The sequence below is a fragment of the Eublepharis macularius genome, chromosome 12 (assembly GCF_028583425.1).
Source record: "Eublepharis macularius isolate TG4126 chromosome 12, MPM_Emac_v1.0, whole genome shotgun sequence".
Taxonomy (NCBI): Eukaryota; Metazoa; Chordata; class Lepidosauria; order Squamata; family Eublepharidae; genus Eublepharis; species Eublepharis macularius.
The window spans coordinates 65,839,910-65,853,532 of record NC_072801.1 but is presented as its reverse complement, the minus strand read 5'-3'; the positions used below and the strand labels follow the sequence as shown (position 1 = coordinate 65,853,532).

Sequence of the window (13,623 nt, the reverse complement as noted above, 5' to 3'; positions counted from 1 at the left end):
ATGTTCCATCTTATGCAGCCTGGAAACTCCATCCAATGAACTTAAAAAACAATGTTCCTGGAGGCAGACTACATGTAATCTGTCTGCTGTCACTGAAAGGGCTGTTATCCAATAATTTAAAATATGAAAATGGGCTTTCCTCTTCCAAAAAGTACTCGGGAGAATGGTTTGGGGCCATGTGTAAAGCAAAAGGGGATTTAAATTGTCAAGCCCCACTCTGTTTCCATAAACTGAAATGATGTTTCCTGCAATAGCCATTTGAAAGGGGAAATAAAAAGCTTTTTTAAAAAACCTGCCTTTCTCCCTTTAAAACACTAATAACTGCATGGGAGAGGATTAAAGTGTTTTTAAAAACTTCACATCACATGTGTGGCTTTGATCCAATCTGAAAGTAAGAACATAGAAAGTAAGTCAACCCTGCTGAGTCAGACCTGTCATCGAACTAGTCCAGCAGACTGTTTCACAAAACAGCCAACCAGTTGCCTGGAGGATCAACAGGCAAGGCATAGAGCCTTCCCTGAAACTGCCTGCAAGTACTGGGTTTCAGGGGTTTACTGCCCCCTGGTTATGGAGGTTGCCCTTACTAACCACGAACCCCTTTCATGGACACCTTTTCCCTGAATCTGCCTAACCCCCTTTTAAAGCCAGCTGCAATGGTGCATGCTCAATTTACCTCTTACAGGCTGAGATCAATGATCTTCATCATCTCAGTTTTAGCCCTGAAGTTCGTGCTTCCATAATTTTCACTCTTATTTGAAGTCCATCACAGTTAGTGAATATTCCATAGTATTCATTGCCTGTAGAGGGCGTCACTGTAGCTCCCTCTAACTGAGCCACTCCAGGAATCTTGAGAGATGGCAGACTTTTAAATAAGGATTTCTTCCATTCTTTTATGGGAGCCTTGAGAAAACTCTTTTTATAGGAACAGAACGTCCAGTGCACCTGACTTGCTCTCATCCAACCCCATCCTCCCACAGTTTTGAGCTTTGTTTCCAAAACACTCCCATTAGTCCTCTCGTTCTCTGTGTTTCTGCAGCTGTCTATAAAACGTGCAGATGTGCTATTTCTGGATCTAAACTTGGCTATCTTCCCTTGGTCATTGCCAGTGCAGTGGCTCCATGAATCAAAGAGCCAATAATACTCACAGATAGTGAAGGGCTTGTGTCCATTCCTCCGAGTGAAGACAAGCAAGAATGTTTGTCGTTTGCAGAGCTCTAGAAGGGGGTCGCTTCTTGCTTTGATGGCACAGCTCTCTCCTTTATGCCTACACAGCCGGAACCCAGGGGAATGGTAGACTGCTGAGCCATTCCAGAATCTATCACTGCTCTATTTTCTATGCTAAATATCTAACTGAAGAGCAGTGTGTGAATTCCCAGGTCGTATCCAGTGATGCAACTTCATTAAAGCTTTTACTCCCTTTGCAGTTTCTAGACGCAAAAACAGAAAGAAAAGCTGCAGAAACCACAACATAGCCTGGCCTTGCTAAATTTAAGCAAGTTAAAAGCTACCTGGAACCACTAGGTCTTCCCTCCCAACATCTTTCGCAAAACTGCCTACTGGTCTACATTTAGATTTTCCCCCTCCCCCCAGAACAAACTTCTCACGCCTCTCTTGTTTGGCTCACCTTTGGGCTTTTTCTTTCTGTTTGTCCTCTGGTTGATCTAACCTTGAATCAAGGCCAGCCTTACTGATTTATGCTGCTGGAGGTGTTTCGTAGAAATTCACTAGGTACAGGTAGAAATTCACTAGGTACAGCTTCCCCATCCACACCACTGAAACTCCACATCAGGTGGCACAAGCATTCAGTGTTGAATTCAGATTTCCTTTGGTAATCAGGAAACCTTGGATTACACAAGTGCCCAATATCAGCTTTTTATCCTGATTAAAATGTGCTTAGTACTTTATTATTTATTATTTCTTTATTTATAAAACATATACGCCACCTCTCCAGAGTCCTGCTCAAGCCAGCTCAAACAGTAAATCATTACAAATCAAACAGTAAATCATTACGAACCATTACCTCCAGGTTAGTCTGGCATTCTCTACGAATTACACCTGATCTCCACGCTACAGAGATCAGTTCCCCTGGAAGATGGACTCCATGGCATCACACTGTTAGCAGTCATGCCTCTTCTTCTTATTGAAAGGGTAGCCTATGAATATGAAATATCATAAGCCCCTTCCTCATGTGCCATAAGCACAAAATACTTTCTGGCCAGGCAGGACAGATACCAGCACAGTTGGAGTTGGAAAATTACCAGAAGGTGTGTCAGATTGACTAGCTGCCCCTCCGCACCCCAGAAAAGCACTTAAGTAAAACAAAGAGATCTTCCAGAAGTTCCTGCTTATCTCATCAATGCCGTTCTGTATCTTCCACACTCCCCATTCCTAATCTGGGTTATTCAGGGACCTGATAGTCCCTCCTATCCAGCCATCACACGCCATCAAGTATCCTTTTTCACCTATAGTTTTTCCCAGACACACACAATCGAACCCTTCCCAATGTATTGTCCACCTCCATCAAGTTATTGTTTCAGGGGCATTTTACACGATAATTGGGCTGCCTCAAGCTCTATGCTGTGTGGTTTTTTTGGATTCTATGCACGCCCTCAGGCACGTTACTGAGCCTTCTTTTTCCTGCCACAAAGCACTGACCACTCACGCTGCTACCTCTACAGATGTCCTTCCTCTTCTAGACTGGTATATATTGCCCTATCCTGAATCAATCTCCCCTTCTTCCTCCCTTATTTCCTAGTTAGCTCTATGTGTATGCTGTGTGTGATTTTCTATTTGTTTGCCTTTTATTTACCTTTCCTTTAGAACCAGGGCCAGCGCGCCCATTGAGGCCAAGTAGGCAGTGGCCTCAGGGCACAAGGGCTCCAGAGGGGCACCAGAGGGAGTGTTGGGGGTGGAGGCGCACGTCGCAGAGCTGGCATGGCTGTGCTGCAGCTGCTGCAGCCAGCCAGCCAGCCCCGTGCTGCTGCTGCCGCCGCCACACACACCCAGCCGGGCGCAGCAGCCGCGAGCCGCTGCTGGGGCAGTGTGCAGAGCTCAGAGCAACCTCCTCCCGCCACTCCAGCCATCTACAGGCAGCTTGCGCTGCATGATGACATCATTGCATGATGACATCATCGCGCAGCCCATGGCACACGCGCGCGCACAGCACGCATGTGTTGGAGGTTTGCCACGGGCACCAGAAACCCTGGCACTGGTAGAGTTTAGAACATCTGCCTGTTCATTTAAAAGTTTCTCTGAGGGAATGATCATGGTACACATTGGTGGAGATCCCAATTTCCACGTCTCCTTGAATGCTAATTTCCCCAACTCATATGGAGACTCCTCAGTAGGGTAAGAACACCCCTGCTGAGCTCTCTCCTCAGGCACTGCCTCCGATTCTCCATGGATTTCCCAGTCCCAGAGTTGGCAGGCCTATGCCTGCAAGCACTGGGAGGACATCAGTGGGGACTGAAGAACCAGGAGGAAAGAACCTCTTGGCATCCTGATGTCAGATTGAAGCACATGGTAGAGACTTTGTTTATTATTTCCATTAAGAGAGCCCTGGGAAGAAGGTCCTGTAAGAAAGTCAGCACAAAAGGCCTAGTTAAAGTTTAACCCCTCAAAATACAGTTATTCTCACCAGGATTGCCAGCACAGGGATAGCAACTGGTGGGAGACTCATCGACGACTTACTGACTTTGCCAGCAGCATGCTGATCCCAACATTTTATCATTTTTGCTTTGTTGAATCTTGCTCAAGAAGCAAGAAGTTGAATATCAGCAAGATGTTAGGTGTAGGTCATGTCCTGCAGATTTTTAATAGCAGCCATGGGAGAGGCGATACTAGAACAGAGCTACAACGGAGTGCAGGGAGGGAAGTATTAGGCCTTCCCCCACACACATACCAAATTCTTTATTTAAAATAACCCCACAGGGGCAGGGAAGGCCCAATGGGTTGCATCCTGCTCTCAGTGTCACCTGAATCCCCTCCTCAGTGAAGCGTCCATTGTCCACGTGGCTTTTTCCTCGCAATCCCCAGGCACAGCCTTTTGGAGATCAAAGGCGGGGGGCTTCCTTCTTCTTTCATCAGTTAAAGAAAAAGGTTGCAACACAAGGACACCCAGGCATCATCCACCTTTGCAATCTTGGTTCAGAGCAAGGACTAAGTAGCTTTGACTATATGCAACCCATATAACCAGGGCTTTTTTCTGGGAAAAGAGGTGGTGGAACTCAGTGGTGGAACTCAGGACTGCACAATGATGTCACTTCGGGTCAGCTGGAACAAGGGGGGAGTTTTTTAAAGTATAAATTGCCCTAGGAGAAAATGGTCACATGGCCGGTGGCCCGCCCCCTGATCTCCAGACAGAGGGGAGTTTAGATTGCCCTCCACGCCGCTCCAGTGGTGCGGAGGGCAATCTAAACTCCCCTCTGTCTGGAGATCAGGGGGTGGGGCCACCAGCCATGTGACCATTTTCAAGAGGTGCGGGAACTCCGTTCCACAGCGTCCCTGCTGAAAAAAAGCCCTGCATATAACTATCATATATACTTTGTTCAGTGTTTACCCATTATGCCATTCTTCAAAGAAAAATGTGACTTCCAAATGATATCCAAAAATAAATCAAATATGTGAGTGAAGGATGGTGCATATAGTCTGCACCACTGGTTAAAGGAGATAAAATACAAAAATACAAGCATTTGCAGATTATTTATTATTTATATTAGAAGAGCTTTTGGACTCAATAGAGCAATTAATGCACTATCTTAAAGAATATGGCTCGATGACCGGAATGAAGGTTAATGACTAGAAAACAAAAGTGATAACTAAACATATGACAACACCCCAAAAAACAGAGTTAATCAGACTGACAGGATTTCAGTTAGAGAAGTAAAATACTTAGGGGTTTACTTAACATCAAAATGTAGCTCATTAATGAACGACAATTATATGAAATTGCTTCAAGAGATCAAGAAAGATTTAGAGAAATGGAAAGGATTACATGTTTCGGTGCTGGGAAGGATTGCAACTATCAAAATGAACATACTACCATGGATTATATATCTATATCAAACCATCCTGATCTGTATTAGTAAATCTTTCTTTGAAGAGCTAAATAAATCAATGTCCAAATTTATCTGGCAAGAGGAAAAACCAAGAATTAAACTGAAAACACTCCAAGATTTGAAAGAAAATGCTGGTTTTGCTTTACCGGACTGGAAAACTTATTATAAGTTTTAGTTTGGATGAGAGAATGGATTCTTTTAGAAAATCAAAGACTTTTGGCCCTAGAAGGACATGATCTGCAGTTAGGATGGTACACATTTGTATGGTATGGAAAAACAAACGGACATAAGTATTTTAAGAACCATTTGATTAGCAAATCCCTTATAACAACATGGGAAAGAATTGTACCACTAATATATTCTAAAATTCCACAATGGGTGTCACCATTAGAAGCATTTTCACAGCCAAATGTATTCTCTCTAGACAGGATTATTAGATATAAAGACCTTTTAGATGATAAAGGAACATTAAAAACAAAAGAATTACAGAGACAAGGCATTAACTTAGATTGGTGGTCAAGGGCCCAGATTGAGTCTACATATAATAAAGATTTTTAAAGTGGGAGTTTTTACTTAGAACAAAATGCTTTTGAAAAACTGTTATGTGATTCTGATGAAAAACTGATAAAAATGTATGTATTCTTAATGCAAATGAAGATGAAAAATGAGGGGATGGAGGAATATAAGGCTAAATGGACACAAAATTTAGGATATAGTATTGATTTGACACAATGGAATAGGATATGGAAAGTGAATGTTAAAATAACTAAGTTAGTTGCTTTTAAAGAGAATTTATGTAAGATGTTTTATAGATGGTATTTAACTCCATATAGACTTGCCAAAATGTATAAAAATATGTCAAATAACTGCTGGAAATGTGGGAAACATACAGGAACATTCTATCTTATGGGGTGGACTTGTAAAGAGATACATAAATTTTGGATAACGGTACTTACATTACTACAAATGATTTTACAGATTTCAATTCCCTTTAAAATTTTTGTTAAACTGCATACCAGAAGAGCTGAACGAAGACCAGAAATATTTCATAATACATGTAGTAACAACAGCAAGAATTTTATTAGCATACTATTGGAAATGATGACCAACAACACCTCAGCAAGAGGAACTAATAATGAAGATAATGGAAAATGCGGAAATGGACAAGTTAACTTCATTAATGAAAGGACAAATGGAAGAAGATTTTGCTGCCCCATGGATTCCCTTTTATAACTGGATTAAAAACAAATATAAAGACCTGAATGTAGTAAACATATGAAGACAGTATTGTAACTGTTACTAGTAATCACAATAGAAGGATTTGTAGTGTGAAATGATATGATATGTAGATAAGTAGAATGGTGATGTAAGCAGACTTTATGATTTTTCTATTACCTTTCCTCTTCCCATTCCCCTTCCCCTATTCCTATTTTTATAAGAAAACGAATCAAATATTTATTTTAAAAAACCATCAAAATTAAAAATTGTGCTTATGACATGGATTCGAATCCATTTACTTCATGATTGTTAGTGTATTTGGCATGGCACTTTCATAACAGGGGAAAAAACAGAAAGGTTCTTGAATGAAGGAGTTTATTACATTTTTTTAGCCTACCATTCTACCAGAATACACAGGGTGATATACATGATGCCCCTCCTCCTACCCCTGTTTGATACTCACAACAACCCTGTGAGGTAGGTTAATCTGAGAAATAGTAACTGGCTTAAAATTACTTAACAAGCTTCCTGGCTACTTCCAAATTCAGCACTCTAACCACTATACTGCATGAACATTCTATCTTGTTCATTACCAAGATCTAAATAAAACAAGGGTGAATGGTAAGGAGCAAAGATTGTGAGGAAGTGCAGATTACAAACTGTATAATTTCCCTTAAGGTTCAAGCATTAGAAGTAAAGCAGCCAAAGTGTTCACAGAAACAGTGGGGATTCACATGAGATTTTCTTATTCAAACCATTTTTACAGCTTGCGAAATGTTGCTTTTCCTTGGCTCAATATTTATTTCAGTGCACGGCTTTAATATTCATTTCCTCAATGTAAAGAACATCTAGCTCTCTCTAGGATACTCTTTCCCCATCCCACTATCACCCTGTTTAAGGCCCCTTTCACTTCTTTGTTCCTAAGGCTATAGATCAAGGGGTTCAACATGGGGGTAATTACCCCATACAGCATGCTCACCAGCCTATCCTGGTCCGGGTGGTGGCTGGAAGAAGGCCGTATGTAAGTGAAGATGGTGGTCCCATAGAAGAGGCACACCACCATGAGGTGAGAGGCACAGGTAGAGAAGGCTTTGCGCTTCCCCTCTGCAGAGCGGATCTTCACTATGGTGGAGATGATATAGACGTAGGAGACCAAGGTGACCAGGAAAGCCCCCATACCAAAAATGCCCCCAACAATAAGAACAACCATCTCAGCCAAGTAGGTGGAAGCACAAGAGAGAGCCAGCACAGGTGGGATGTCACAATAGTACTGATTGACTCTATTGGACCTGCAATAAGGTAAGATGAAGGTCAACACTGTGTGTAGCAAAGAGTTGAGGAACCCAGTGATCCACGTGCCGGCCACCATCTGAAGGCAGAGCTTCTTGCTCATGATGAGTGTATAGCGCAAGGGGTTACATATGGCCACGTAGCGGTCATATGCCATGACAGCCAAAAGGAAGACCTCTGTCCCTGCCAGGGCTACTAGGAAGTAGAGCTGCAGAATGCAGCCAACAAAGGAAATGGTTTTTTTCTCCAACAAGAGGCTCTCCAGCATTTTAGGCACCGTGGCTGTGGGACAGAAGATGTCCAGCAAGGAGAGGTTGGTAAGGAAGAAGTACATGGGGGTGTGCAAATGAGAGTCAGTTGCAATGGCGAGAAGGATGGTACCATTTCCCACCAATGTAATAGTATAGATGAGCAAAAAAACAGCAAACAAGGAGAAGCGGATGGCCGGAAGATCAGAAAGACCCATCAGGATGAATTCTGTCACTACTGTGCTGTTGTCCATTTCTCTGCTCAAAGAAGAGTTCCCCTGCAAAAAGAGAAAACCATAGGAAACATATTCAGTTTGTGAACAGCTACAGTCATGAAGACCTGCTTTTAAAAGGATTTAGTTACAGGCATGGAGGGGTGATAATGGCTAGAAATGAAAACTTCCTGTTCAGAAGCTCTGGGTGAGAGTTCACGGACACAAACAATTGGGGGGTTGCTATCACCTGCACACTCTATCAATGGCCTTTCCTATCTGACCGATGTTGGAAATATAATTCTCACACCAAAGAACCTTTGCCCTGTCAAAATTGGCTAAATTCTCTATGATCTCTTTATCCTGTCCAAGGTTATTTGTTTACAATTCATGCTAAGTGCAGAGAAACAATTACAGTTCTAGTATCTGACATTGATTTTTCACTTTTTTTCAAACTGAGGTAATTCCTCCCCTCAAGCCACCAAAGAGAGGAAACCAGGAGTATGTTGAGGGAAAGACAACAGAGAGAAAGAAAGCGGAAACGAAAACTCTGCCAGCCTCGCTGGATTTCGTTGAGGCACAACTGGAACTCATATAGCCGCTCTCATCTTGTCGTCTGCTGCCTTTCAGCACCATTTGCAAAAAGAGGCAGGAAACATTACATTTGGAAAACCATGCTTAGTCTTACACCCAACCTGCTCCTGCACTCTGAATATGTAGTGAAGCAGAACACAAGTATTTTGTGACAAGTCAAAGAGGCTCTGCATATTTTCAAGAATACTTTTCTCTCAGCCTTACGGCTCAAAATTGGCTCAGCCCTCATGAATTCTTCACACACACATAAAATCAGAAAGGAGCAAAACAGACAAGGAGAGCTAGCCTATATCAACAAGAGGGAGAGTGAAAAAGAAATTTGCTTTCATTGAGGGAATATGAAGGGTAGATTTTAGAAGGGGCAATAGATATGTGTTCCCCAGTTGTCATTTGTCGGGGGGGGGTTAATTTCTAAAGAGAGAGGTGCTGGGGTTTTAATATATGTGGGAGTTATGCCATCACTCTACTTCTTAATTCTAAGTGCATGGAGAAAGAAGAGACCACAGTTGTTCAGTGGTAAGGGAAGGCCACTCGGTGTGTGTCCACTATACCTTCCTCACAAATACACAAGCTGAGATGAAGTTGCTGTGACTCATGAAAGCTCTTACCCTACCACAAATTTTGTTAGACTTATAGGTGATACTGGACTCTTGCTCTTTTCTACTGCTACAGACAGACTACGAGTCTCTTTGCCCATGACATCTTATACAGGGATGCTCAAGTGAAAGATCTTACACTTGTTCTCCCATTGTGGGTGCACATGCACTGCTAGGGAGACAGAATACACTTGAATATAAGACCACGTAAGTCACTTGAGCATCCCCCTGTCTTGTGTAGAGAGACTCTAACATGGCTACCCATCCTGATCTATCTATCTAAGAGTCTCTCTACACCAGATATCTTAGACAGGGATGCTCAAGTGACTTATTTTCTGTGTAGTCTTACATTCAAATGTACTCTATCTCCCAAGCAGTGCATGTGTACTCACAATAGGAGAACAAGTGCAAGATCTTTCACTTGAGCATCTCCGTGTAAGATGTCTTGTGTAGACAAGACTCTAAGAGGGAATCTGTTGAAACTTTAGTAAAGTCCAAGTGTTTCTGATGTGGAATAACATGAATTCTGTTAAATAAGTCCCATGGTTGTGATTATATTTCCATCAAAGGGAAAAGTTAACTTTAAAAAACACTGATAAACCAAGCTGCATTGAGGCATCTTTTAAACGATTTGCAATAAGTCCTTTTGGTCACAGCAGGCTGGCAGCCCAAAAATTACAGTGATGTAAAACCACACCACTGCATAGCATGATCTTTCTTAAACGGTCAGGTAACTCCCTTCAATTAACGGAAAGAACATTCCTCCTCCTCCAGGCAAATTTTTGGTAATCTGCCTGCTCAGGAGGAAAGGATTTTTACCGAGTAATTAAAAATATGAGAACAGGCTTGCAAAATCATAGAGAGCATGCCAGTTTCTGAATGAAAGAGAACCGCAGGAGCACTTTGTTATATGAAGTCTACTATGGTCCAACGAAGCTGCAAAGAAGGTAACCCTACCAAATCATCTTGAGAAATGGTAGACTCTGTCTAAGGATTTTTTTAACATTATGTGATCTTCAAGAAAACTCAACAGGATGGTACCTTACACCGAAAAGACTTTCCCATATTTTTCCCTCAGCATCCCCACAATGTTGGGGAAAGTGTGGAGAGGTGGGTTCATTTGCCCATTGTTGGTGGGAGTGTAAGTCTATAAAAAAATTTTGGGAGGAAGTCATTGAATTAATCAGAGTAATTACAGGGTACAAGGTTCCACTGGACCCAAAAGTTATTTTTCTAAGTCAATGGGAAGATTTAGCTATCCCGAAGATTAGGAAAGAGCTGATTGTAACATTTTTTGTAGTAGCAAAAAACATGATTGCACTAGAATGGAAAAAAGAAAAGGCACCTTCGATAGACTCTTGGTTTGAAAAAGTCTGGAACCATTTTATATTAGAAAAAACCCATAATGATCTCTATACAGCAGAAAGATTTCCTGTAAGTACTAAGTTTATGGAAAAATGGCTACCGTTCTTTGAATATGTAGATAAGCATAACATGCAACCCAAATCAAAAATATTACAAGCAATAACCAATTATGGTGGTTTTGTTTTGCAGTTCTTAAAAAAAAATAGTGATGTGTATATCTTTGTTTTAATTTGTTTGATTCTCTTCCTGTATCAAACTAGTTTTATTACTTGTTCAACTATATGTGGCTTGATTGTAAGATAATATGTTGTTGTTGTTTAATTTCAATAAAATGTTTAATAAAAAAAAAGAAAACTCAACAGGAGCAGAATGTCCAGCACACCCAACTTACTGTCATTCAAGCCCATCTTTCTACAATTCCAAACATCCTTTCCAGAACATTCCCATTATCTCAACCATTTCTAATGTTTCAGCCACTTTTTAATGAATTCTCCTCTTTCCAGCTGTGCTGTCTCTGTACCTAAACTCAACCATCTTTCTTATCCCTTGACCCTCCTCATCACAATTGGTCTTTGTATCCAACAGCCAATTATACTCACAGGTAGTTCATAGCCTGTATCAATTCCTCCAATGGAAAACAGTCAAGAATTCTTCTCATCTGTAGAAAGGGTCACTTTTTGCTCTGGCAGTCCAGCTTTCTCCTATAAATGTGTGCAGTGGGAACTCCAGGGAACGGTAAACACTCTGAGCCGCTCCAGCCATGCCAATCTATGACTGCTACATTTTCCACGGTAAATGCTGAAGTGAAGAACAGTGTGTGAATTCCCAGAACACCCAACTTAGTGGTTAACCATCATTCATGCCCTTCTCCCCACAGAGCTTCTACTATGCAAAGAAGCAAAGAAGAGATACAGAAAAATGAGCCAGAGAACCCACAGTTCAGCCCAACTTTTGCTGCGTTCTCTCCTGACCAGTACCACCTCTGCCTACCACAGGCTGCACCTGTGGGTCTGAGGCAAGCCAACCCTATTGTGGGGTGGGAGATATGGAAAGAAACTCTGGTGGGCAGGAGAGAATATCTAACAACAGTATATTGGGTGGGGGAGCAGGCAGGTAGCCAGCTGATTAAAAGAATAATCCTACATGAGACAAGGTTGCCAGATCCAGGTTGTGAAATTCCTGGAGATTTGGGGAGTGGATTCTGGAGATGATGAGGTTTGGGGAGGGGAGGGACCTCAGCATGGTATAATGCATAGAGTCTATCCTCTAAAGCAGCCATTTTCTCCAGGAGAACTGATCTCTATGGTCTGGAGATCAGTTATAAGTCTAAGAGATCTCCAGCCACCACCTGGAGGCTGGCAACCTCAAGAATGGATTTGAAGAGAGTCAACAAAGCAACTCAGAGCTGGTCTGCCCTCTTCAGCTAAGCCAAGCATGTACTCATAAGACTCATAAGAGGGCCAAGCCAAAGGAAGGGGCATGAAGCCTTTAAATAGAGTTAAGGGGTTAATTGTCCCCTACCTGATCCAGGGGCAGCACAAGTGGAAGGAGGTAGGCCCTCTGTGGCCCCCTGTAACTGGCACACCACCTCATCAGTCACAAATATGCAGAGACAGCAAAGGCCATGGCATTTTTCTTCCACCCAAACGGTATTGTTAAGGATAAATAAGATGATGGTGCCAATTTGGGATCCTCTGGTGCCAGAGAAATACTTCTGATTCAGTCTTCAGCCTACAAATAAGAGTACTTACAATGCCATCCTTAAGGCAATTACCATGAAATTTCCCAAAATTTCATGGTTTCTATTGGATTTGTTTACAATAGGCCGAAATATTATATTTGGCCTAGTTCTCGTCGAAGTGTTGGACCTGTATCTGGGCTGTACTATGTCAAACTTCAAGTGGGAGCTCAGGTTGTTAAAAGTTCCTCCAGAAAAGAACCCTTCACAGGGAAAGTAAGCATCTGAGAAAAGGCTAGTCTAGCTTTATTTACAGAGTGTAGGAATCTTTGCTCGTAGTAGAGAATTTCCAGAATCTTCCACCTAAGGTCCTTTAGGTGGAGAGTTCAAAGATTGTACCTTGAAACTTCGGTATACAAAGCATGTGCTTAGCTTCTGTGTTATGGGCCATTCCTGCGGTCCTTGTAGCTAGAATTAAAGATGAAAAAAATCATTTTGGGAGACAACTCATCTAGGGTTGCCAACTCTGGGTTAGGAAATTCCGGAGATTTTGGAGGTGGAGCCTGGAAAGGGCAGGGTTTGGAGAGGAGAAGGACCTCAGCTGAGAATAATGCCATAGAGCCCACCTTCCAAGGCAGCTATTGGGGAACCAATCTCTGTAGTCTGGATCTTCAGCCACCATCTGGAGGCTGGCACTCCTAACTTAGATACAATGTAGGTAGGAAAAAAAATTTCAATGTAACATACAAAGAAAGGATCTAGATTGGGTAATGCAGCTTCTAAAGCTCCAAAGTGATGACTCCCATGAAGAAAGGAAGATCTCTATTGGGACAAAAGTCCATCTACAATATATTGGAGGGGCAGCCAGTTTTACTACTGGTGAAAAAAGGGAGAAGAGGTTCCAGTTGACCATCCAGAAAGGCTACACTGGGGATCAAGGAATCTGCATGAGCAAAAGCTCTGTGGAACATGGAAGAGAACTGGCCAAGTGGAAACGTTTGCAATGCTGCGCAGCCAGATACTTCTGGAAAGCACCAAAAAGGCCATAAAGTATCCAAAAAGGGCCTCCCCCTATTCTTTGTTCCCAGATCTTGGTATTGGGAGCTAGGCTGCCTCTGTACACAGAGGTTCCATTTATTTACCATCACCAGGGCTTTTTTTCTGGGAAAAGAGGTGGTGGAACTCAGTGGGTTGCCCTCAGAGAAAATGGTCACATGGCTGGAGGCCCCGCCCCCTGATCTCCAGACAGAGGGGAGTTGAGATTGACCTCTGTGCCGCTGAGTGGTGCGGAGGGCAATTTAAACTCCCCTCTGTCTGGAGATCAGGGGGAGGGGCCACCAGCCATGTGGCCATTTTCAAGAGGTT

General features: G+C 42.4%; 1 protein-coding gene across 1 annotated transcript; it reads right to left on the bottom strand.

Moving 5' to 3' along the window:
* Nucleotides 1–7,107: 7,107 nt before the first annotated feature.
* Nucleotides 7,108–8,076, bottom strand: LOC129338948 (olfactory receptor 5V1-like). Its single transcript, XM_054993518.1, has one exon. The coding sequence runs from the start codon at nt 8,065–8,067 to the stop codon at nt 7,108–7,110; it is 960 nt and encodes a 319-aa protein (XP_054849493.1). The 5' UTR covers nt 8,068–8,076.
* Between the last annotated feature and the right edge of the window lie 5,547 nt (nt 8,077–13,623).